We start from the raw sequence: 26928 nt of genomic DNA on the forward strand, positions 1-26928 counted from the left end.
CCAATATGACTATAAATCATTTTGACTTCTTCACTGAAAAATTATCTGTTCATATCCTTTGATCAATTATAATTGGGAAATGACTCAAATTTGACAAAGTTCTTTATATATTTTATATATGAGACCTTTAACTGGTAAAGTGTCTATATATTTCTCCCCAGTTTTCTGCTTTCCTTCTGATCTTGATTACCTTTGTTTTATTTGTATAAAAACCTTCATAGACTTTAATTCTTTTGTTCTCTTTTAATTTCTTCTTTCAGGATTTATGTTTGTTTTTCTTATGACTACTTCTTCCTTAATATTCCTATTGTTTCTTTGTTGTATTTCTACTCCAAATTCTTTTTTTTTTTTGAGAACAGGTTTTATTTTTTATTAAAGCTTTTTATTTTCAAAACATATGCATAGATAATTTTTTAACATTAACCCTTGCAAAACCTTGTGTTCCAAATCCCCCTCCCCCCCGCCTTCCCTCACCTCCTTCCCTAGATGGCAAGTAATCTAATATATGTTAAATATGTTAAAAATATATATATGGTAAATCCAATATATGCATACATATTTTTATAATTATCAAGCTACACAAGAAAAATCAGATCAAAAGAAGAAAAAATGAGAAAGAAAACAAAATGCAATCAGACAACAATAAAAAGAGTGAAAATGCTAGGTTGTGATTCATACTTAGTTCCCACAGTCCTTTTTCTGGGTGTAGATAGCTCTCTTCATCACTGAACAATTGGAATTAATTTGAATCATCTCATTGTTGAAGAGAACCACGTCTATCAGAATTGATCATCATATAATTTTGTTGTTGCCGTGTACAATGATCTCCTGGTTCTGCTCATTTCACTCAGCATCAGTTCGTATAAGTCTCTCCAGACCTCTCTGAAATCGTCCTGCTGATTAATTTTTAAAGAACAATAACATTCCATAACATTCATATACCATAACTTATTCAACCATTCTTCAATTGATGGGCATCCATTCAGTTTCCAGTTTCTAGCCACTACAAAGAGGACTGCCACAAATATTTTAGCACATGTGGGTCCCTTTCCTTCCTTTATGATCTCTTTGGGATATAAGCCCTCCAATTCTTAAAATATGTTTCTGTATGTATCCAACCCTTTTTGGTCCAATTAAGAGAAGAGTGAGGCTCTTTGGAGGCCCATTCTCCTCTCTCTTACCGCCACATATGCATGCATCCCCTTCTCATATATCCCAGTTATGAAAAACAGCAAGTCTTATCCTCTTTTACATCTATAATAATTTTTGATATCTGCCTTTCAGAATTAGAACCCCCTGTATCTTTGAAGTTGAGCCTGGATTTTCAACCCGGCCTCTCCATGCCATGGTGTCTTAGGCAGACACAAGTGTTGCTGTACTATTCACTACTACTTCCTGAAGTTCAGTTTCAGATATCTCTAGGGATTCCTTATCCCCTCTTTGACTTTCTGAGTCCCCTGAGGCTTTTTCAAAGGATTTCTGTGCTTTTGCCATGTTTTTTTTTTTAAAATCTCAGTCTAAACACCATAAGCTTTATCTGAATGTGGATAACATGTTTCATTGTGATTCCTCTATGATTGTGGTTGGTCCTTGTGGTGATCAGAGCTCCTAAATCTTTAAAAGTGTTTATCTTTACAATATTGTTGCTATTGTATAAGAGTTTTTCTGTTCTATTAATTTCTTTGCGTAGTTCATACAAATCTCATTTTTTTCTGAAAGTTTTCAAGTTTTTGGAAAATAATTACTTCAGAAGATAATCTTTTCTTATCCCAGTTCATCTGACTTTATAGGGGAATCCAACAGAAGAAAAAGTTTTCCACTGAAGGTTCACTATATAGAAAGGAATTTCTTTTTAGGAATTTCTATCCCTCTAAACCACTTGCTAGGAAACTCAGATAAATAATAAGTGGACCAATAGAATAATAGATGGATGATCTTCAAATAAATGAAAGACTAGGATGTGAGCTTAAATGTTATGAAGAACTTCTTTAAAACATTCTTAGGTACCAAAGTAGTAGACAAAAGGAGTTTTTGGAGTTTTTTGGGGGGGGCTTCTAGGTAGATAGGGATATAAAGGTAAATACCCTTGTGAGGAAATTAATGAATTTAAGGGACTAATTTATTACAATTGCCAAATATTCAAGTTTCTGGAATAGAAAGGCCTTAAAGATAATAAAGTTATTTAATGAAGTGCCAGCTATTTAATGATAGAGGCAAGCCTAGACCCAGCTCATTTATTCCTAGTCCAGTGATCTTTCTAGTATATAATACAATGTACTTCATGAGCTTCTTTTTCTAGGAGTTATGAGACCTGGGATTTTGTCTTATCTCTCCCACTAACTAGTTATATGACCCTACACAAGTGACTTACCATCATGTTAGAGCTAAAAGGTCTTAGAGACCATTTAATCTAATCCTCATTCTACAGATGAAGAAACTGAGATGTTAAATTACTTTGCAGTTGTGACTGCTGAGACCAAAGCCCTTTAGAAAAGGGACATGAAAATCAGAGATGGAATAATTGTGGAGGAGATCCAAGAAAGGATGTAGGTCTCAGAAAGTTTAGAATCACCATAGAACACCTGTCATATTGGCTAAGATGATAAGAAAAGATAATGATGAATGTTGGAGGGAATGTGGGAAAACTGGGACACTAATACATTGTAAATGGAGTTGTGAACTGATCCAGCCATTCTGGAGAGCAATTTGAAACTATGCTCAAAGGACTATAAAACTGCACATACCCTTTGATCCAATAGTACCTCTACTGGGCCTGTATCCCAAAGAGATCTTAAAGGAGAGAAAGGGACCCATATGTGCAAAAATGTTTGTGGCAACCCTTTTTGTAGTGGCAAAGAACTGGAAACTGAATGGATGCGCATCAATTGGAGAGTGGCTAAATAAATTATGGTATATGAATGTTATTGAATATTATTGTTCTGTAAGAAATGACCAGCAGGATGATTTCAGAGAGGCCTGGAGAGACTTGCATGAACTGATGCTAAGTAAAGTGAATAGAACCAAGAGAACATTATACATAATAACAAGATTATGTGATGATCCATTCTGAGGGATATGGCTCTTTTCAACACTGAAGTGATTCAGACCAGTTCCAATGGATGTGATGGAGAGACTTACACCCAGAGAGAGATCTGTAGGGACTGAGTATGGATCACAATATAGTATTTTCATCTTTTTGGTTGTTGTTTGCTTACTTTTTGTTTTCTTTCTCATTCTTTCCCTTTTTGATCTGATTTTTCTTGTGAAACATAATTGTGGAAATATGTATAGAAGAACTGCACGTGTTTAACATATGACAGATTACTTGCTGTCTAGGGGAAGGGATGGAGGAAAGAAGGAAGAAAAAATTTGGAGCACAAGATTTTGCAAGGGTGAATGTTAAAAATTATCTATGCATATATTTTGAAAATAAAAGACTGAAAGAATAATAAAAAACTTTAAAAATAAAAATAAAAATTAGAGTCCCCCAAAACTAGAGTGATATAGGAAGTAAGATTAAAAAAATTAGTTTCAGTGGGAAAAAAAGGAGTCATTGCAGAGAAACAGAGATGAACACTAATTTTGGTGACTTCATAGTTTAGGGAAGGGTCTAGTCTTTAGCCACTCTTTTTCTGTGTATAGTCACCATAGACAATTAAGAATTGATTACATTATTAAAAAATAAGAAGCAGAGGAAATAGGAATTGAAGCAAAGTGTGCTAGAAATCACCCTAAGATAATTATCTAGAGGAAACCTAGCAGTTGTGCTTACTCACTCTCTACTCTTATTTTGTACCTGCAGGGTTTGTATTTCGAAACTGTACTCAAGATGGCTGGTCTGAAACCTTTCTCAGAACTGATACTGCCTGTGGGTATGATGTAAATGATACCACCAATGATAAGCGGGTAAGTGAGGCACTCAACACCATGGACTAAGGAGCTACTGTACAATATAAGGTCAGTTTGGGGATTTCAGGGGAGAGACAGAGCAGGAGAATGAAATGAACAATGGGATAGAAATCAGAATCTTTGAATCCTAGTTCCATTAACTAATTGTAGGTAAGTTCTTTGAGGGTAGAAAAAAAAATTTGTCTTTATATCTTACAATGCTTGAAATTGTGAGGTATGATATATCTTTACATGATAAATACTTGTTGATTGACTTATTAGGTCACTTAATTTCTCTGACTTCAATTTCCCAGCATTTAAAGATAAGAATTATAATATTACCCTTTCCTATCTCTCACCCTAGGATTATTCTCAAGACTAGATGTCATAATAGATATTTAAGTAATTGTTAAAAAAACAAAAAAAAATCCATAAATGAGGAAAGAAATATGTCCTTGCAAAGATCATCTCAGAATGTTTCTAGGAGTTCTTTCCTTCCTTCCAATCTTCCTTCCCCCTTCCTCCTTTTTTTTTCCTCTCCTTCCTTCCCTAATAGGTTATCTCTCTCTTTGTCTCTCTCTTTCTTTCTCTCTGCCTCTCACTTGGTGGGAAGAGATTAGGGTAATGAGTTTAAGCTAAAATCTCCCCTCCCAGTTAAGAGCAATCAGGGAAGCATAAATAGACTAGAGATATTTGAGTGTCAGCAAGTAGATAGAATTCTTGTCCAATACAATTCTTAGAGGGTGGTCTCAGACTCTTCCTGTTCCTACCCTTAGCTAGGCTGCTAGTGGTATTGACATAACTTTTCTTTGGGAAGAAGTTTCAAAGAATATTGTGAAGAAATAGAGAAAAATTACATGGTTCGCTGTGTTCCTCCAAAGATTTCATGGATTTTGAGATTTCCCCTGAAGAAGCAGCCCTGATGCATTTTAGGCAGGTTTCAAGATCTTGCTAATGCACAATTTGGGACTCAATGAGATTGTGCTTTTAAATTTGGAAGAGTATACTCATCTGTACTGGAGTTGTAGCAACAGAGTCACATTTAACATTTATCTCAGAGTTTTGGTGGAAACCAACATTGGCAACATAGACATTGTCAAACAACTATTCTGGGGTTTATTTGTGTCAAGTCCTTCTATACCCACCTCTGTTCTCATAAATTGTCAGTGACTTTGAATAGTTGAGCTATTACCCAGAGAACCATAGCTTTAGTTACCTGAAAAACTAGTAATTGAATCATGGAAGTCATGGAACTCATGAGAGGTGATTATCTTTGATGAATTTGGCAATATTTGTCACTTGCTATTTCCTGATTTCCTGGTGTTTTCTATTTCAAGAAAGTTGTGTTTATTTTTACTACAATTTGAGATCATGTGATCAATATTTATTGCTTTATAAAAGAAATAAGCTGTTTGGAACTCAAAGCTGTTGGTTCTGAGTGGCTCTTTACCCTAGTATGCATAGAGTAGCTTTCAAGGGACTCACAGTTGGAAGTCTACAAGGGCTACCTAATTGGGGGCTTTTCTACTTAGGAGAAAGGCCCTTTCATTGGTAGGACCCAGGGAATATTCTCCTTTTTTACTTAACTCTTTCCTAGGTTGTGATTGGACAGCAGGGTTTTCCAATTTAATTTCAACAGATCAACTAGTTGATTTAATTATTGAAAGATTCAATAAATTTTCATTAAACAAAGAAAGTATCAAAGTTTCACTAAATTTTTCTTGTTTATTGGTGTGTGACAACATTGTAAAAAATGCAATTTTTTCATATTAAATTTTTTGTTTTGGTGAATGTTCAGTGGTTAAAGAACTGGTACTCTGTGGTAGAGATTGACTCTCACTTAAGACTGATTGTTTGGGGGACCCACCCAGTGGAGATAATGAAAATGGTATTAAAAATAATTTACATGGTACAGTGCACCCTTTTAATGTCTATGAAGTTACTGTCTGTACAAGTTTGATGAGGATGTTGATTATATTGTGTCAGCTATTAGAAATGGTATTACATTGTAGCAACCTTTCATTTGGTAGATGTTAATAGTTGTTTCAAACTGTTCTTTCAGATTGTTCAGACACCAATTATTAAACCTACTGTCACTTAGAACCAAGGTTCAGACCCTTCCTTGTTAAAGAAAATATTTGTAAGCAATGCTTAGTAGCATATTGGATAGAGCATCAGTCCTGGAATCAGGAGGAGCTAGTTCAAATCCAGCCTTAGACACTAACTATGTTACTCCTAATCAAGTCACTTAACCCTGATTACTTCCAGAAAAATAAAATAAAAGATTCACCAGAAAGTATTACTGGGAATGAGATAAGAGAGCCGTACCAATACTTAATGATGTAGGAGCCACTTCATCTTCAGTAGCTTAATCTTGAAAGGAAGATATCATCATAGAAGGATTTTTTTTTTTTCTGTTCAACATTTTATCAGTGACTTAAATGAAGACTTAGAATGAGTTCTTATCAAAGGTACAGTTGATATATCTTGTAGCAAATTTTTTCACATGGGTTAAAACGAACAATGGGCAACTAGATGGTGCAATGGATAGAACAATGGGTTTGAAATCATGAAGACTCATCTTCCTGAATTCAAATCTGGCTTCAGACACTTACTAGCTGTTGATCTTAGGCAAGTCACTTAACACAGTTAGCCTCAGTTCCACATCAGTAAAATAAGCTGAAGAAAGAAATGGTAAACCACTTTATGACCTCTATCAAAAAAAGCCCCAAATGCAGTCATGAAGACAAAGAACTGGTCCCCAAAATGGGAAAACTCATCTTCCTGAGTTCAAATCTGACCTCGGGCACTTACTAGTTATGAGACTTTGGATAACTCACTTAATCCTGCGTGCCTCAATTCCCTCATCTGTAAAAGGACTGGAGAAGGAAATGGCAAACCATATCTTTTCCAAGAAAACCCCAGATGGGGTCACAAAGAGTAAGACATGACTGAAATGGCTGAACAACAACAACAAAAAAATAGATTGAATTTCCTTCTGGAGCCATGAACTCCCAATCACTGGAAATATTCAAACTGAGGTTGAATCCCATCTGTCAGGGATACAGTAGTGGAGAGTCCTGATTATGTGGGAATTTAAACTCATGTTAAGAATTCTGTGATTCTGTGACTTGGAATCTAGGTGGGAAAGTAGTGGTCAAGGAGGACTAAGTTTGAATAGGAAGACTTCCTGGAAAAGGTCAGTCTTGGAAGAGGGGAAAGATGGAAAAATAAGCAGGAAAAGGTTGTTTCCAGGAATCAGAATAGAGCTCATTTTTGTTTGTTTCTTTTTTCAGCACTCTTACTTCTTGAAGCTGAAAGTCATGTATACCGTGGGCTACAGCACCTCCTTGGTGATGCTTTTGATTGCCCTGGGCATTCTCATCACCTTCCGGTGAGGAGATACTGAAAGTCTTTAATTTCTGGCAGCCTTCAGATGGCACTGGCCTTGGACCGATTAAAAAACTCCAACATCTTTTTGGTGCTTTTCTCCTTTCATATCACAGATACATCCCAATATCTCTCCTATTGTTATTACATAGAACTCTTCCTTGTCACAAAAAAAGCAAAACCTGTTAATACAATGGAACTGAATTATGGGTTTAGAGCTGGAGGACATGGGCTCAAGTCCTGACTCTGACTTCAGGAAAGTCCTCTACCCTTTCCTAGCATTGGTTTCCCCATTTGTAAAATGAGGGGGTTGGGCTAGAATCAGTGGTTCTCAAAATATGGTCTAGAGAATCCTGGGGATCTCTGAAACCCTTTTAGAGGGTCTACAAATTCAAAAATAGTTTTTATTTCCAATATGATAAATGTCTATAAATATAACCCAGATAAACAAAAACACTTTGGAAAAATCCTCAATAATTTTTACTAGGATAAAGATACTGAAAACAAAAGTTTGAAAACCACTGGGCTAGATAATTTCTAAGGTCTTTTGCTGTTGTAAACTTATGAAACTATGGAAACCAATCAAAACATTGATTTCATCTGACAGAAATAATTCCCCCACCTCTCTTTTGAGAGGAGGGAAGAATGTTATTATGTATCTTATGTAATCATTATTAATTATTCCCTTTAATGTGAGTTCATTTATATTTTACTATAGTGTTGCTTTCATTTATTTTACTTTAATTTCTCTTTATATTGTTTTCCTTATTCTGCTTACCTCACACTATCTCTTCTCTTCATGTTTTTTATATCCATTGTTGTTTCTTATATTCATTCCTTATATCCATTGTTTCTTATGGCCTAGTAATTCTTCATTATATTCACTTTAATTCATTCAGACATTCCCCAACTGAGAGGTATTTATTTGCCTTATTTCCAAGTTTTTTGCTATCACAAAAAGGGAAATGAAGGAGCCAATTGAAGATAATACATTTCATGCTGTGTAAGCATCTGGATAATCTGAGTATCATCGAGGCATACCTGCTCATGCTGCTATAAATATTTTGATATATATCAGCTCTTTCTATATTGAACATTGGTGATACATACTTCTTTCAGAAGGACTGGAAGTCAAAGTAAAGTATATAAGTATATAAGTCAAGTAAAGGATATAATAACTTTTCTCATGGAATTCTAAATTGCTTTCTGGAATGGATGGCCTCATTCTTAAATCCACCAACAATGCATTCATGTGTCTTTCTTGTGAAGCTGATTTAAGAATTTGGGGGAGAGAGACACACAGACAGACAGACAGAGACAGAGACAGAGACACAGAAACAGAGAGAGAAAAACACAAGAGAAACAGACAGAGACACACACACACAGACAGATAGACACAGAAAGTCAAGAGGCAGAGACAGAGAGACATAACCAGAGGCAGACAAAGATTCAGAGACACACAGAGAGATTAGTTGAGCTATATAGTGATTTCTTCATTGCCCATCTGGAGCTTTGTGGAATATTTTTGACAAATGTTATTACAAATTGGCTTCTCTCTTTCACTGAAACCACTTCCAGGCACCACCTCATTTGAATGTTGAAGGAAGATAACTTAAATCAGAAAAGAAAATCTATTTTACCTTCAACAAGTTATTTAATAGCCTCTGTCTAAATCTAAATAGAATATTCCTCCTGCTTTGTAATAGTCATGCTATAGATGCCTTCTTCCCTTCCTCATTTTATAATGGTAATCAACAAATGGAAGAATCAGAATCAGTTTACTTTGATTATAAGAGATCTTTTTTTAAAACAAAAACATTTGGAAAAAGATTGTTCCTTTTGATCAGTCTAGGAAATAGTTCCTTTATTAAGTTACCTTATAATCCTATTTTCTGAAGTCTGTGTAAGAACAATGATTCTGGGGATCCTTAGAAGATCCTGGGGTTTCTGAAGGGCCTGAGAGTCATATATACTCACATACTTCATAATATAAATCTCCAGGGATAATACCTATCTTCTTGAGGTTCCTTTTCCTTCTAATTTCTATCCTTTCTTTAAATACAGATTCAAATTCAGGTTTGGTGTCAGAACCTTGGTTTTGGGAAACAAGATACCTGGGTTGTAACCACAGTTCCAATACTGACTTACTATATGACCTTGAAAGGTCATTTGCTTTTTATAAAATGAGATTCTATAAAGCACTTTGCAAACTTTTAAATGGTACTTAAAAGTAATTAATGATTACAATCATTTTTCTCAGACTTAAAATGATAAACCTAAAGGTTCTAACCCCAACACTGATATTCCAAAGTTTATTATTAATATTTTTTTTTTAAAAGATGATGGAAAATATTGATTTGCCTTGTTTTTTTGGTTTGTTTTTGAGAAAGTGTTCAAAATGTACTCTTGTTCTCACTTCTCACTCTTTTGGTTCCCTCCAACATTGAAATAACATTATACTGGGAACTAGGTGATCTTGGTTCTTTCACTAAATAGTTCCTTGACTTTAGGCAAGTCATTCCCCCTCTTTGGACTTCATTTCCTCCTCTGTAAAATAAGGTTTCTTTTTATCTCTAATATATGATTTCCTCTATCACAGAAAACTCCACTGTACCCGGAACTACATCCATATGCACCTGTTTGTATCCTTCATCCTGAGGGCTTTGTCCATCTTCATCAAAGATGCAGTGCTGTTCTCCAATGATGTTGGCCACTGTGATGACCATCTGGTAAACCAATGGACATTTGGGTTGTATCTGAAAGAAGGGCTGAGTTGTTTTCACAATGCTGGTCCCTGAAAGGGGCAGAAGCCTATATCAATGATGTCAAACTCAACTAGAAGGAGGGCTACTAAATTGTATATAAGGATCCTGAATGATTGACTTAGAAAACTACATATTAATATAATGTTTGTTGTATTTTTATTTATTTTGTTAAATATTTTCTGGTTTGGGCTATACTCAGAAGTGTTGATGTGGCCAAAATATGGAATAGAAGCAAAAAGATAATTTCATCACGTACTAATGCCTCTTCCTCAGTTCATCTCTTATCTTCCTGGACCCTGCTTTTTTTTTTTTAATTTTACTGTATCAAAATGGTATATATTGCCAAATTCCCAAAAATCTATATTTTACTATTCAAATCTACTTATCAGAGAATATTTTGCTCCCTTCCTACTAAACTAAACACCCACAATTGGTAAAGAATTGCCTAAAGGCACATGGAATAACTATTAGTGCTCTGTTTTTCAAATTCACTGACCCAGGTTCAAGTTCATGAGACCCAACTCTTCCTTCCCTTTTATTGCAGATGTTCATGGTCCTTTGCTTATTTTCCTTTACAAAATAAGATTATATAAAGCACTTGCTTTAAGTGGTATTTAAATGTAAATAATGGATATAAATATTATTTTTCTCAGACTTACAAAGACAAATCTAGAGTTTCTAACCCCAATACTGACATTTCAAAGTTTATTATCTACATAATTTTCAAAGAAAACTTGAAAGAAAATACTGATTTACTTCAAGATTTTTTGATTGTTTGTTTTTGAGAAAGTTTTCAAAATGTACTCTTGATCCCATCCTCACTCTTTTTTTCCTCCAACATTGATCATATGCCCATATAATTTATTGTATAAAGCAACAGAATCTGAACTCATCTCTTAGTTTTCTTGTTAGTTCTTTTCATGTGTGCTTGTTCTAAGACCTCTCTGGAACTAGAAGTTCTTTGAAGGCAAGGATTGGCCTTTCAGGGGACACACCTCAGGTCAGGAATGTGTGTCCCTTTCAACTAGAGTTCCCTGAGCAAAAGTCATTTAGAGTGATAGAGGAAAAAACACTGAACTTATCTCTCCTTACCTGTGAGAATTTGGCCTAATCACATTTCCCTTCCAGGAAGACCTTGTATTTTCCTGCATCTGCAGTGACCAAATTGGAATTGATCATCCCTAAACCAAATCAACATTTCCTTTAATCTTTCTCAGATTTCCCTTCAGCTTCTCTCACAATATGGTTCTTTTATTCTTCTTACTCTCCCTCTGTAGCTAATGGGCTTCTGTATATAATTCTTGGTCTGACAATAGGTTATTGGAGTCTGAATTTTGTTTCCAAGGGAAGTCTACACTCCAAAGATCTTTTCTACTCTGATCCTTCCACCAAGGAGAATTTGATAGAAAAGTCAAGAAGGTCCAGAAAAGATCTAGCCTCTAGAGCTGTGTCCTAGACCTCCACCCCATCTCTGTACTAGCATCTCTTCCATGATTACTTTCTCTTGGTTATGATTCAACTTGTCTTTCTGTCTCCTCAGGTTGGCTGTAAAACCCTCATGGTCTTCTTTCAATACTGTATCTTGACCAACTACAGCTGGCTGCTGATAGAAGGTCTCTATCTGCATACCCTTCTGGTCGTTTCTTTCTTCTCAGAAAAGAAGGTTCTCCAGTACTTTATCATCTTTGGATGGGGTATGTTTCTCTACAAAAATAAAATATCAGCTGGGTGGTTTAATGAAAACAGCACTGGACTAGAAGTCAGGAAATCCAGGTTCTAATCTCAGCTTTGCAATGAAGTACTTATGTGACCTTAGGAAGTCAAATAATGTCTTTGATCCTCAGTTTCCTCTCTGTAAAAAAGAGGGGATTGAATGAGGTGATCTCTCAGGCCTATATTAGCTCAGAGATTTTATAACTCTTCTTCCTGACATTCAAAGCTAGTTCCAGCTAGCTTCCTCATCCATATTCTCAGTAGTCTTCATGTAAAATTTTCATCTAAATTTTAATGAAATTCTAAATTCGGTGAATGTTTATTAACATGGTCTGCATGCAAAATGTTTTACAAGATGCTGAAAGATGCAATTTTTGTTGTTGTTGCTGTTGTTGTTTTAATAACTTTTTATTGACAGAACCCATGCCAGGGTAATTTTTACAACATTATCCCTTGCACTCACTTCTGTTCCGATTTTTCCCCTCCCTCCCTCCACCCCCCTCCCCCAGATGGCAAGCAGTCCTATACATGTTAAATAGGTTTCAGTATGTCCTAGATACAATATATGTGTGCAGAACTGAACAGTTCTCTTGTTGCTCAGGGAGAATTGGATTCAGAAGGTATAAATAACCTGGGAAGAAAAACAAAAATGCAAACAGTTTACATTCATTTTCCAGTGTTCTTTCTTTGGGTGTAGCTGCTTCTGTCCATCCTTGATCAATTGAAACTGAGTTAGATCTCTTTGTCGAAGAAATCCACTTCCATCAGAATACATTCTCATACAGTGAGATGCAATGTTTAGCTAGGACACAATCACTTCCTTCATGGAATTATATTCTAGTGGGGAAATATGACTGCAATACAAAATAATGTACGATCAATAAATAAGGGAGGGACAAAGTGAGGTTTGCGACAGGGATGGTTATTACTGACTTGGAAGGGTCAAGGAAGGCTTCTTGGAAGAGATGGCATTTGAATTGAACTTTAAAGGACCAGGAGAGATTCAACATCCAGAGTAGAGAAAGTATTCCAAGAGATATGAAATCATGCAGACAGAAAAAAATGCATGAAGATGACAAGGAATCTAGTTTGTTTGGAGCATAGAGTATATGGAGGAATGATATAATGATATAAACAGTCAATAAGCATTTATTAAGTGCTTATTATGTACCAGGCACTATGCTTAGCACTGGGAGTACAAAGAAAGGCATAAGACAGTTCCTGTCCTCAGGGAGCTCAGATTCTCATTGGGAGAAACAACATGCAAAAAAACTAAGACATTACTAGTCTCACATTGTTGTTTAGAGGAACAAATGGACAGCTAAGTGCCATAGGGTACACAGTGCCAGGCCTGGAGTCAAAAAGCTCCTTTTCATGAGTTAAAATCTGGCTTCAGGTATTTAGTAACTGTATGTCCCTGGGCAAATCACTTAACTCTATTTGCCTCAATTTCCTCATGTGTAAAACAAGCTGGAGAAGGAAAAGGCAAACCACTTGAGTATCTCTGCCAAGAAAACCCCAAATGGGCTCAGTCAGACATGACTGAATAACAATAAAATTATTCACATGAAACACAAATATGCTTCCAAAAATAAAAAAGTTCCATATTATTCCAAGGACTAATATTATGATAAATTCAATCCAATTCAATAAATAGTTATTAAGCATTTGCTATACACCAGGCATTGTTCTAAACCCTAAGGATACAAATCTTTAAAAAAAATTAAAAAGAAAGGTAGTTCTTATCCTCAAGAAGTTTACAATTTAATGAGGGAAGACAAAATATAATAAGAAGCTGAAAACAGGGTGGGGTAGAGAAGTTTTGCTTGGGCATGGTGAAGACAAAAAAGTTATAACCTAAGTAGTACAACCTATAATCCCATCATTCAGTTGTTAGTTCTGATATTCAGTTGTTTTTATGCATGAAGAAGAAGTTGTGACAAAGTGTACAATTTTCTTTCCCCCAAACTCCTAGATTCCTATTCAGAATAGTTGTCCAAGACTGGGAACTGGAGTTTATGAAGGTAGGAGAAGGGATGTGGAGAGTATAATTTATCTGTGACCATAGAAAAGCAGCCTGAGAAAAAAGCTGACTCTGGAGTCAAAAGCCTTGGGTTTAAATGCCACCTTTCAAGCCACCTTTGAGGCTTATGACCATGGTGAATTTGGGCTAATTATTTCCTTCCTAGCCTCAGTTTTCTCATTTATTAAAATGAAGAGGTTGAACTATATGGCTTTTGATCCCTTCCAACTCAGGATCTATGATCCATTCAGAGTTTTGTGGTCCCTATAGGGATCAAACCTAAGGGAGTTAACTTTAAATAGTGGGAAGAATGCTGGATTGGATTCCAAAGATCTGGGTTTGAACTTTGGCTCTACTATTTACTCCTATGGGACCCTGGGAAATCACTTAACAGAGCTGGTATCAGTTTTATTTAGTCATAAAGTGAGGGCATCAGACTAAATTTAGTTTTATACACACATACATACACACATACATACATATACAATGTATATATATATGTGTATATATATATATATATATATATATATATATATATATATATATACACACATACGTGTGTGTATGTATATGGTCAGTAACTTTGGCCTTAATAATGCCAAGCTCTGACTCCTTAATGGTTTTCCCCTCCATCCACCCTTAATAGAGAAATCCTCACTGTCCTAAGGGCCTCAAACCTCTTCCTTTATCAAACATCTATTAATCAATAAGATTTTATTAAGTTATTACTATGGGCAGACACTCAGTATCCTCCTAGGACTGACCCAGATTCAGAAAGAACTCCTGGCTATAGACAAGCTATAATGGGAGGGTAGATCCCTCAAATCCTCCTCAGTCAAGCTATTAGGACAGATCAATAATTTATTAAATAATTTGCTTTGAGGTCACCAGAAGATGCAAAGGAGACACAAACAAAATCATAGATGCACATGGGGGAACTGATTGATCTATTCACTTCAAGTACATTGAAAAAAAAAGAGTCTTTTTTTTTTTTTTTAAACTTCCAGGTTCCCCAGCAGTTTTTGCTACATCATGGGCAATCACTCGACATTTTCTGGAAAACAATGGGTAAGCTATCAGCCATGTTTGAGAAAAGTGGTAAAAGGGTCATGCTTTCTACTACTCAGTGCTTTGGCATTCAGAAAGGAGACTTTATGGGTGCTTCAAAGGAGAGCTATATTTCTCAAACTGGGGTGGAGGGAGAAGGGAGGATGTCATGAGTTAAGTGGACTCCAATGTGTCCTTGGAAACCTAAGTTGTGAAACTCAAAATACTTTTTTGGAAGTGCTAACAGCTATGAATAAACTTGACTACTTTCCTTTATTTTCTGGGCTTTTTTCATTATCTCGCTTCTTAGCTGATCTTTAAAATATGCTTCAATACTAGAAAGAAACCAGGGTTCCAGAACTTCAAATAGTCATTCAATGATTTTCTTTTATTATTCACACTTTATTTTTCAATGAACAAATGTTTATTTTCTCTCCCTTCCACCCACTAGAAGAAGGAAAAAGAAAAATCTCTTGTAACTAATATTTTTTGCTTGACTATGGTTTATTAAAAGCTAAAGGCTAGTTTTTTTCCATCTCCTACTGAGTCTTCCCTCAACATCCCTCCCTCCCCATCTAGGCTTTTAACATTCTTGCGATGCCATGAGGGAGATCACAGTTGGCACAGTTATTTTGTTAGTGGCAGTGCCTGAATGACCAACCTTGGACTATTTTGGGGATGTTGGATGAGTGGCAGGGAAGAGGGAGCAATCTGACAGGGTGGCAAGGGAAGGTGAAAGAGGAGTAAAGGGGATTGTGTGATTAGAAAGTTTGAGAACATCTGTTGTGTAGAAATCTTGACTGTCTCCATCACTGAAATCCAGTAAATGGTTTTTCTGGGACCCATCAAAGGCTGTAACTGAGCCAGGTTCTTGGGGCCCCATGGAATCTACCCTGGTTCAGAGAACAGGGGAGAGTTAGAGCCAAGAAGTTTTTGTACTTACTGAGGTCAGATGGGTCAAGGTCAATGCCCCGATATAGTTTTTGTTTGTTTGTTTGTTTGTTTATACATTTATTTAGTTTTAAATTTATGGAATAAAGCGTTTTTTTAATGTAGTATAATATTTGAAAAAAATAAAAGATGAAGCTGAGAAAAATTAAATGATTGTTTGTGTCAGAGACGAGACTGGAATCCAGACCTTCCTGACTCCAAGTCCAGCATTTCATCTCCTCAATCATACTTCCTGCTTTTCAACCTACTATCTAGTTTCTTCAGCTGGAAAGCTCCCAGTGCCCACAAGAACAAGCTGAGTAGCTCAATGTTGGGGTACTGCCAGACTGATTCCACAGCTTCCAGTTCAGACAGCTTCACAAAATTTCTGGGCCACAGAAATGTTCCATATCTAGTATGGAGGAACAATTTGGGGAAAACAGCATTGTGTAAAGTAAACACTGATGAACTTGTAGCTAGCTAGCACAGTAGCTAGAATGTTGGACCTGGAGTCAGGGATAGTTAGAATCTTGGACCTGGAGTCAGGGACATTTAAGTTCAAATCCAGCCTCAGAAATTTAACATATGGGCAACCCTGAATAAATCACTTAACCTGTCTGCCTCAGTTTCCTCAACTATAAAATGGGTATCTACCTCCAGGTTGTTGTGAAGATCAAATGAGATAAAATTTGTAAAGTGCTTAGCAGAGTACCTGGCACATTGGGTGCTTAATAAATACTTCTTTCCTTCCTGTCTCCCCCTTCGGGGCCTCCCCTCCCTCTCTCCCTCCCTTCTTTTCTACCTTCTTTCCTTCTTCCTGACTCTGGCCAATATGACTAATTAATCAATTTCCCCAAATTTTAGTTCCCTCAGCCATACAATCAGGATGTTGGATTAGATGCCTTCTAATCCATATACAAATGCCTTCCAATTCTAGATCTATAATTCTGTGAAAGTTATTCTTTCCTTATCTGTTTTACCCAAAAATGAACACAATAACAACAACCTTTATTAACTTCAACTGTGCTTCCTTTAGGTGCTGGGACATTAATGCCAACCCATTCATCTGGTGGATCATTCGAGGACCTGTGATTATCTCCATCCTGGTGAGTTGTCCTCTCTGGAGTCAGATTCTGGAATGAGGTGCCTCAGGATGCTGGGGTAAATCAGGCTGTCTAGTTTGACTGAAATAGTCCAAATGTTTAGAGGACTGTTAGGTAAAAAAGGGATTATTCTTATGCAGAATGGTTCTAGTCTAGTCAATAGTTATTGTGATTATAATTGTGAATTAGGGAGCCAGGTGGAAGTTTAGCAAGATTAGCCTTCATAATAGTGTCACATTTTGTGCTTCACACCATATCTTAAGAAAGTCATTAATGACCTGGAGTCTATCCGAGACAGGGCACTAAGACTAGTGAGGGGTCCAAAAACTATGTCATAAAGAATCAGGGGATATTTAGCTTCAAATAAAGAAGACTTGGAGCCATAATACTCATCATTAGCTCTTTGAAGGGTTTTCATACGGAAGAAGGAATAGATATAATCTCTGTAGTTGCTGAAAGCAGAATACATTTAGTTAAATATTCTTTGTGAATATTTAGAGAGAGAATTAACTATGGCTTTTGATATATTACTTTTGATATTAAAAGGAGTATTGATGATTGAGTTTGCATGTGTTTCTTGAAGAGAAATGACTTCCTGAGTAAAGACATATGGAAGAAACTGATTCAGGAGGAAATAATTCTGACTGGAAAGGGAGGAATGAAACCCATGAAAGGGGCCCCTCTATCATCCAAAGGGACCAGTAAAAACTTTGGCTAGGCTGAGTCATAGGAGAAATAAGATTAAAGAGGTCAATGAATGTCTTTGGGAAGCTAAGACTAATTCCATCTGGTTTTCTCATGGAAGATCTTGGTTATCTTTGAAAAGATATCTTATAATTTTGTAATTTTACCTTTTCTTTTCCTCTGCACTTACCAGCAAGAAATCCTCTTAGGAAGCCTAAAAGATGATTGTGTGTTTATTCCAGACATGGCTAAGTATTTATTTGTTAAGCTCTTTGCAAACCTTGAAGTACTCTTTATATGCTGTCTATCCTTAAGATGGTAGGGCAGAATAGATATAGTGGAACAGGGAAAAAACAGCTGTAGTTGGAGTGAGAGGCCTGCCTGTCTTACTGAATTCTGCTTCTTTGTTTGAAAACTCTTTGGCTTTTAAAGACTTGTGATATGAAAAGAGCATTGGAATTAACATTGGAATCCTCATCCTAATTAGTTCTAATACTAGCTGTGGGTTAACCAATTAGTTGTGTGAACTTAAATGAGTCAGTTTTTTCATCTATATAATGAGGATAATATTTGTAATAGTTGTATGAACCTATATATGAGCTTCAGTTTTCTCACTTATAAAATTAGGATAATATTTAGTATAATAATAATAATTGCCATTCATGTATCACTTTAAGCCCCATGAAGCACTTTACATACATTATCTGATATGGTCTTCTCATAACAATGCTGTAAGGTGAATGCTATTAGTTTCTCTATTACACAAATGAGCAAACTGAGGTACTAAAAAATTAGATGGCGTTTGTTTATGATCATACGAGTAATAATTGATTGAGGGAGAAGTTGAACTCAAATCTTCCTGACTTTAAACCCTGGTGCTCTATCTCCTAAGTCTCTTCTATTTATTTCTCAATGTTCTTATAATACCCTATCTTGTAGCCTATTAACATATTATTTTAAGTTGTTGTTTAGTCATTTCAGTAGTGTTCAACTCTTCATGACTCAATTTGGAGTTTTCTTGGCAAAGATACTAGAGTGGTTTGCCATTTCCATCTCCTGATCACTTTATAGATGGAGAAACTGAGGCAAACAAGGTTAAGTAATTTACTCAGGGTCACATTACTAGGCCATATCTGAAGTCACATTTGAATTCAGATCTTTCTGACTCCATTTCTGGTGCTCTATCCACTGTATTACGTAGTTCCCTGTACTATATTATCTCCATATTTAGAGGGAACTAAGTACTAGGCTTGGAGTCTGAAAGACCTGAGTTCAAATCTCAGATACCTCCTAGATGTGTGGCCCTTGGCCAGACACTTACCCACTGTTTGTTTTAGCTTCCTCATCTATAAAATGGGATAATAATAATAACAACTACCTCCCAAAGTTGTAAGGATCAACTGAGATAAAAATTGTAATAGTATTTAACAGAGGGCCTGGCACATAGTAGGTGCCTAATAAATGCTTGTTTTTTTCCCCCTCCAATAAAAATGCTAGTAATTATTGCTTTACATGGTGTCTCAAAAGTTTTAGGTCAGTTCTAAGCTTTAATAACTTACTATGGATAAGTTTAAATAGTTTAAGGATTAAGTATTTTAAGGGATTTTCAAATAGCTTAAGCTTTGACAATTTAAAGCTGCTCTAAGTCTTTTGGGACACTTGTTGGTATTTTGTTTTTTGTTCTTGCTGATAATTTGTGGTAAAATATGGAATCCCTAGGCTTACCATGAGATAAGTAAGCAGAACCTTGAGATAGACATACCTAGATCCCAACCAGTTCTGCTGCCTTCTGTCTTCCACATTCCAGGGAAGGACATTCAGGCATATCCTTCATATCACTATTACTACCCTTTTTTTCCCCTGAATTCTTTTTACTCAGGAGAAAGAAAATGCAATCTTCAACTTAATATCAAAGATTTAGCTCTGGTATTAAAGTTTAAAATTGAACCTTAGTATTCATCTTATCCAACCCACTCATTTTACAAATGAGGAAATTAAGACCCATCAAGTACATTGTCCAAAGTCACATAATTAGTACATGACAAAGTCAGGATTTGAATACAGGTCTCCTTGATTCCAAATCCAGCAATTTTTTCTACTGTTCCATCCATCCTTAATCTACCATGCTATCTCAAAAATAAACACACAATTTTCTTTTAGGTTTTCTTATTAATCATTGTAGAGGAAAAGACAAAGGAAAGTTTTACAAACTATAAAAACTTAGGCAGGATGACATAGTGGAATAGAATGCTAGGCTTATAGATAAGAAGACCTGAATTTAAATCCTGCTTCAACTACTCTTGTGCAAAGTACTTATGGAAAACCAAACCAAACCAAAACAAAAAAAAACCCTTTGTGTCTCAATTTCCAATGAAGGAGTTGGACTTGACAGCCTCTAAGTTTTCTTCCAGATATTCTATGATCTAAATTCTAAATCAATGATCTTTTAACTTGCTTATGGTTATTTAGCTAGTACATAAATATTAGAATGAGAAATTTCCTTTCAGGTCTTCATGAAACTCTATTATAATACACTGTCCTTGTAGGAATAAGAAAGGTAAACTAGCCATATAAAAGGTGGTAGAACCTGTCAGATTGGCTAAGATGACAGGAAAAAATAATGATGATTGTTGGAGGGGATGCGGGAAAACTGGGACATTGATGCATTGTTGGTGGAGTTGTGAACAAATCCAACCATTCTAGAGAGTAGTTTGGAACTATGCTCAAAAAGTTATCAAACTGTGCATGCCCTTTGATCCAGCAGTGTTACTACTGGGCTTATATCCCAAAGAGATTATAAAGAAGGGAAAGGGACCTGTATGTGCACGAATGTTTGTGGCAGCCCTCTTTGTAGTGGCTAGAAACTGGAAACTGAGTGGATGCCCATCAGTTGGAGAATGGCTGAATAAATTGTGGTATATGAATATTATGGAATATTATTGTTCGGTAAGAAATGACCAACAGGATGATTTCAGAAAGGCCTGGAGAGACTTACACGAACTGATGCTGAGTGAAACAAGCAGGACCAGGAGATCATTATATACTTCAACAACAATACTATATGATGACCAGTTCTGATGGACCTGGCCATCCTCAGCAAAGAGATCAACCAAATCATTTCCAATAGAGCAGTAATGAACTGAACCAGCTACGCCCAGAGAAAGAACTCTGGGAGATGACTAAAAACCATTACATTGAATTCCCAATCCCTATATTCATGCCCACCTGCATTTTTGATTTCCTTCACAAGCTAATTGTACAATATTTCAGAGTCCGATTCTTTTTGTACAGCAAAATAACAGTTTGGTCATATATACTTATTGTGTATCTAATTTATATATTAATATATTTAACATCTACTGGTCATCCTGCCATCTGGGGGAGGGGGTGGGAGGTAAGAGGTGAAAAATTGGAACTAGAGGTCTGGCAATTATTAATGCTGTAAAGTTACCCATACATATAACCTGTAAATAAAAAGCTATTAAATTTTAAAAAAATAAAATAAAATAAAAGGTGGTAGAAGACCAACATCTGAGTGTCCACACTGACCTTTGTCACTATTGCAGGTTAACTTCATCCTTTTTGTGAATATTCTAAGGATTTTAATGAAAAAACTCAAAACCCCAGAAATGAGAGGAAATGACATGAACCATTACAAGTAAGTGAAGCCCTTGTTGTCAGATTTAATGCTAATAGATGTGCATCCATTCTGTTCTCAATTCTGTGCTCCATGCTATGTGGGGATAAGAGGGAAATAAAGGTCATGATTCCAGCCCTCAAAAAACTTATAGTCTTTAAAAGAAAAGCTTACACACTATTATATCATTGCCACCATCATTAATCTCTTACCCACAAACGCATACATACACATTCTCTTCTTTCTTCCTTCCCTCCCCATTTCTTTCCCTCCCTTCTTTCTTCCTCTCCTATCTCTTCCCTTCCCTCTTTATTACATACACACTCAAGGAAGACCTCCTGGAGTGGGTGGGATTGATCTGGGCCTTAAAAGGGTTACATCTTGTTCATAAGTCCTTCAATGTCTATCCACAGGCGACTGGCCAAGTCCACCCTTCTGCTGATCCCCCTCTTTGGGATACACTACATCATCTTTGCTCTTTCCCCTGAAGATACCATGGAGATAAAACTGTTTTTTGAGTTGGCACTTGGCTCATTTCAGGTAATCTTCAGAGAATGTGAAGCTGTACGAGAAAGATTATTTCTCCTTAGAACAGGGGTCTTAACTCTGTGTGTGTGTGTGTGTGTGTGTGTGTGTGTGTGTGTGTGTGTGTGTGTGTTTGAGGGATCCTTTACTCTAGTGGACCCCTAATGATCTATATCATTATAATGGAAAGCAATTAAAAATAGTTATCAAAATACATTCTTTTTAAAAAAAACAAAAAAAACAAAAAAAACAAGTTCATTGATCCTCCTAGCTTAAGAGGAAAAATGACAGCACAGTGACAGGCAAGAGTCTTGGTAAAAATTTCCAGGATGTGGCTTGATTTGATGGCTAGCTCACTGAGTAGGGCACTGAACTCTCAACAATAAGAGCTAGGACTGAATCTTGGATGCACTCACTGTATGGCCTTGGACAACTTATCTACCTTGCTAGGGTAAAGAACCTCCTCTTACTTTAGGCAGATGTTGTAATAGAGAGATAATGTATGTAAAATTCTTTCTATAAATGGGGCACAGTTATTTTTTATGTACTTCAGAATATCTTATAATTGGGACTACAGACTAGGGATGTAAAGGGTACTCTTCATGTCTGCTGTAACAAACTAGTGCATGGGAGTAGAAGTAAAATAATAGATATTTGTGCTAATATACTTGGCAGATAACCTAGAATTCTGGAGAGCCTTATTAAGGTCAGAATCATAATGTTGAAATCCAGCTTTTAACGTTTCCTAGTTCCTGGTAGAAAGTAATCATGATACAGTGGAAAGATGGATAGATTTGTAGTTAAAGTACATGAATTCAAATTGTGACTTTGCCAAATCTTAGTTTCTTCATCTATGAAATGAGGTATGGACTAGAAAACCTTTATGATTTCTTCCAGCTCTAAATCTAGGATTCTATGATCCTAAGTATCCTTGAAAGTATATATTTGAAAAAACCAGAGTACTAATTAGTATTCTTGGCATCTAGGACAAGAAGAATAAAATGCAACCTTAAATCAACTTTAATAACAAATTAAATATTGATGGTGAGGAAGAGACCTTGGGGCACACATCCCCTGTAAGAATGGCATGTAGAGGAAACAAAGGACAAACTGATTTTGAGATCAGTGCTGGGAAGATACCTACCAAAGAGTAGGTTAGGACTAAAGAGAAAGAACCACTCATTTTTTTCCTTTAAAGAAATTTTTTCCCAATTATACATAAAAGCAAAATTTTTATGATTTATTATGATCAGACCTAGATTTTTTATTTTAATATTTTATTTTCCCTAATAACATTTCAAAACTATTTTAACATTAATTTTTTTTAAATTCTAAGTTCCAAATATTATCTCTCCTTCCTCACCCCCTCCTGAAACATTAAGCAGTTTGATATAATTTATACATGTATAATCATGCAAAACCTTTCCAGAGTTGTCATCTTGTAAAAGAAGACACAAATCAAGAAAAAATATATAATGAACATGAAAAATAGTACACTTAAATCTATATTCAGATTTTATCAGTTCTTTCTCTGGAGGTGAATAACATTTTTTTTTTTAATCAAAAGGACTACTATTTTAAACTTAACAGTATTTTAACCAGGTGCTAAACTCAGTAGTTTCCAATTGCTAGAATATAAGCACTATCAGTGACCCCAAAATTTTAATGGCCCAAAGGCCAACCCTACTCTTGTTAAGATTCCATACCTGCTTTCTCATACCCTTGTTTGCAAAGACAAATAAGAGTTTAGGGGACTGTGCTTTTACTGTGCCCCATTGTAGGACTCATGGAATTAGCTGAGAACTTTGTATCATGAAAAGAAACAAATTATATTGCCTAATACTCTTTAATATTCCAAAGTACTTCTATTCAAAAATGCTATATTTATTGTCTCGTTGGATCATTGTAATATCCCAGGAAGAAGTAGGTAGGGCAGATGATATTAACTTCACTGACACCTGAGGAAAAAAAGGACAGAAGAAAGGTGGAATGATGTGCCCAAAGTCATACTGCCAGAGCTAGTCAGTGGCAAGAGGGAGGAAGATAACTCAAGTCTCTAGACAGCTCAGGGTTCTTTCTACCACATTTCCTTATGTACTGAGACTTCCTGTTTTCCTGAAGCAGTGGTTTGTGGTCAGTCCATCTGAATGTCCAAATTGAGTACACTCAGCTACTTTTCATGCGTGTAACTTGTCAAAGGCAAAACAAAAAGTACTTTCTGAATTTTTCATAAGACTTTTTTTTATATACTAGCAACTCACATGAAAAGAAATGAACTTTCAAATTTGTTTATTTAAGCAATTCTTTCTGAGAATAATGACTATAAAATTAGGAAAAAGCTAAGTCAGGGAGGCTGCTTTTTCATTAGTCCTGACCTCCCATTCCTTCCTGGCCCTAAGGGACTGAAGTAATAGGCAGGTGTAGCTTTATATGTGTTTGAACTAGGAAGTTATCTTTATTAAGGGTGATTTAAGAATCACTAGCAAGAATTTTTGCTCTAAATATCTTCTCCATTGTTGACCTGTTGCTAATATTCAAATTTCAGCTGAACCATTTCTTTGGTTTTAACTTCATCTCTTGTTAAAATACAAATTCTAGTGGAATTGGCTAATTTAACAAAATGGTATTAGTGCCTTAGGGTGAATTAATTTACAAAATTTTTTCTTCCTCTGTGACAGATAAGAGTTGGTTTTGTGGAAAGAAGAAATATGGGGTGGTGGTGGGGGAATGGAGGGAAGACAGAATGAAGAGACATAAAGAATAGTATTCTGCCTAACAATAATAAACATTCATTAAGTGCCTACTGTTGCAAAGAACTGTGAAGAATACAGAGGAAGATAAAAAGTTTCAAAATGTAGGATCCCTACCATCATAGAGCTTACAGTCTAATGGGAGGATTACAACAATTCTGATCATTGTAAAACATACAGTTCTATGATAAACTCATTAAACAAATATAAAATAACATGTTATGCAAATCTCAGAGGAAAGGTTGTTATATGGGAGAATGGGGAAATTTTCTGCAAAAAGGTGACATTTGAGTTGCATTGAACAGAAATTCAACAAGTAAGAGAAAAGAGGGCATTCTAGGCATAGAGAACAACATGAGCAAAGATATGGAGGTGGGAGAATATTGGTGTTTTCAGGTCCTGGGAAGAGTTCAAGTTTGACTAGAGTATATATAGTTGGAATGGAATTATATAAGATAAAAGTTGGAAAGATAATCTGGTGACAGTTTGTGGGAAGCCCTTGAATACTAGGCAAAGAGATTCGAGGTAATAAGGATCTGCTGCTTTTTTCAGTAAGGGAAATAAATAAGGGAAATGGCTTTTGTAATTTGTTTGGATAAGTCAGAGTACTCATAAATAAACAGTGTGGGTGATCTTCCAAAAAGCCCATTGGCCAAAGGATAAGTGTGTTTAAATTCTGTGCCTAAATTTATTCCTTTTGTTATATCTCTTTCTGAACTCAATATTGTAGTCTTCATAAAATTTGACATTTTTGAAATGATTGTTGGTAACGTTTGGGTTTTGACAGATTTTGATGACTCATACTTGCTGAAGCTGTTGAGAGTTGTAAATTGGCTGTCTTGAAACTATCATCCTAAGTGGCAAGTGCTAAGGAGTTATGTGTCTAACAAAGGCAATAATGGTTAAGAGGAAAACAGGCAGCTGGGAAGCAATATGAGGCACTATGCACCTGCTATTAGAGAGTCAGAATCACTAAAAGTAGAAATGGAAGCAAAAGGGGAAGATTCTGCCACAGACTGGCCCTGGGAATGCCAGCACAGGGTCAATCTGTAACATGGATTTTACACTTACTGTTTGGGACAGGTTTGACTTCTGTACTCTATAGTGGCTGGCTGTTGAGGGAAAATATTGTAGAGGGGACCAAACGCAATAAAAGAGAATAAATGTCCTTTAGTTCTTACAGTCTCAGTAGATAAAAAAAAGAGTATTCCCGGGAAGATGGAAGTTTAACACAAATGAGGAAGAAGTAGATATTGTAAGGTGTAATAAATCAGTAGAAGGCTTTGTAGAAAAAACTGTGTTTGGAGTGAGGATTGGAAGGAGAAGACAGGGCATGGATTAATAAAGAAGAGCAGTATGGGGAGACATTTTGCATTTCAGGTATTTGGGAAAGTGAATATAAAAATGTACTGAGTACGGAGTAGCATTGAGAAACATACCCTGAGTCCTAGTAGTATTGTAAAAAAAAAAAATTATGATAAATTATATTTTAAATGGGAAAGATAATATATGGAACATTTGAGTATTGACACAAATAAGCTTATTTATATATGTGTAGAACACAAAAATCTACATATATAACCCAATAATCCAAATATTCCATCTATTATTATTCCTATTTTTAAGAGGAAGAAACTGAGGCTCTAAAAGGTTAAATGACTTTTTCCAGGGGTCTTACAGCTAGTTCATGTTGGAAGCAGGATTTGAACCCAGATCTCCCAAGTATGGCTTTCCATGCATGATACCAACAATATTGTCTCTCAAAGAAATTTGATGTACTAGGTGTTTTGTGCCTGGGGAAGCCTCATGTCTTATGAAGGGAAATGGAAGTTTAGAAAGTATAGCAAATCATGGGATTTTAGATGTAGAGCTTCCATGAAGCAAAGAGATCATCTAGTTCAATTCTTTTATTTTACAGATGAGGAACCTGAGACCTGGGGAAGTTAGTGAGCATCAAAGCTAGAACTTAGACCCAGGTCCCTGGCAGAACCAATGTTCTTTCCACTGTATCATGATAGAGCAATCTGCCTTTCCTGCCCTGAGACACATTTACCAGGGAGTTCTAGATTGGGCCAGTTAAATTAACTTTCTACATTCTAATACTGTGGTTCTTTCCCTTGACAGGGCTTGGTGGTGGCTGTACTCTACTGCTTCCTTAATGGGGAGGTAGGTATTTATAGACTACTTGAGTAAAAAATTTCTAGTTCAGAGAAGAAAAGGCACCTACAGTACTTTGGGGGGTAGGGATATCTGGAATGGATTGGTGCTGGGGACAAGAGACTCTGGGACACATACAGGGGAAAAGAGATCTGGCACCGTTTCAGGTCAAATCTCAGCCTGGTTCTAGACTTTGTGTAGCACATACATAATGCTTCCTTGACTTCTTTTGGATGTATCTGATTATACCCTTTGGCTCCTACAAAAGATGACATTTAAGAATCTAGGAAGAAAGAAAACATGAAAAGTAGTATCA

The 26928-nt window shown here is 36.0% G+C and overlaps 1 protein-coding gene across 1 annotated transcript in view; it reads left to right on the top strand.

The window, feature by feature from the left end:
• Positions 1-26928, top strand: part of SCTR (secretin receptor) — an 82702-nt gene that overhangs the window by 52585 nt on the left and 3189 nt on the right. The window contains exons 4-12 of the mRNA XM_023499167.2: positions 3803-3906; positions 7185-7282; positions 9878-10007; positions 11584-11737; positions 14787-14847; positions 16793-16862; positions 21110-21201; positions 21594-21720; positions 26580-26621. Of these exons, the coding sequence (XP_023354935.1) occupies positions 3803-3906; positions 7185-7282; positions 9878-10007; positions 11584-11737; positions 14787-14847; positions 16793-16862; positions 21110-21201; positions 21594-21720; positions 26580-26621 (878 nt within the window). The remainder of the gene's footprint in view (positions 1-3802; positions 3907-7184; positions 7283-9877; positions 10008-11583; positions 11738-14786; positions 14848-16792; positions 16863-21109; positions 21202-21593; positions 21721-26579; positions 26622-26928) is intronic.

The sequence above is a fragment of the Sarcophilus harrisii genome, chromosome 3 (genome assembly GCF_902635505.1).
Source record: "Sarcophilus harrisii chromosome 3, mSarHar1.11, whole genome shotgun sequence".
Classification (NCBI taxonomy): domain Eukaryota; kingdom Metazoa; phylum Chordata; class Mammalia; order Dasyuromorphia; family Dasyuridae; genus Sarcophilus; species Sarcophilus harrisii.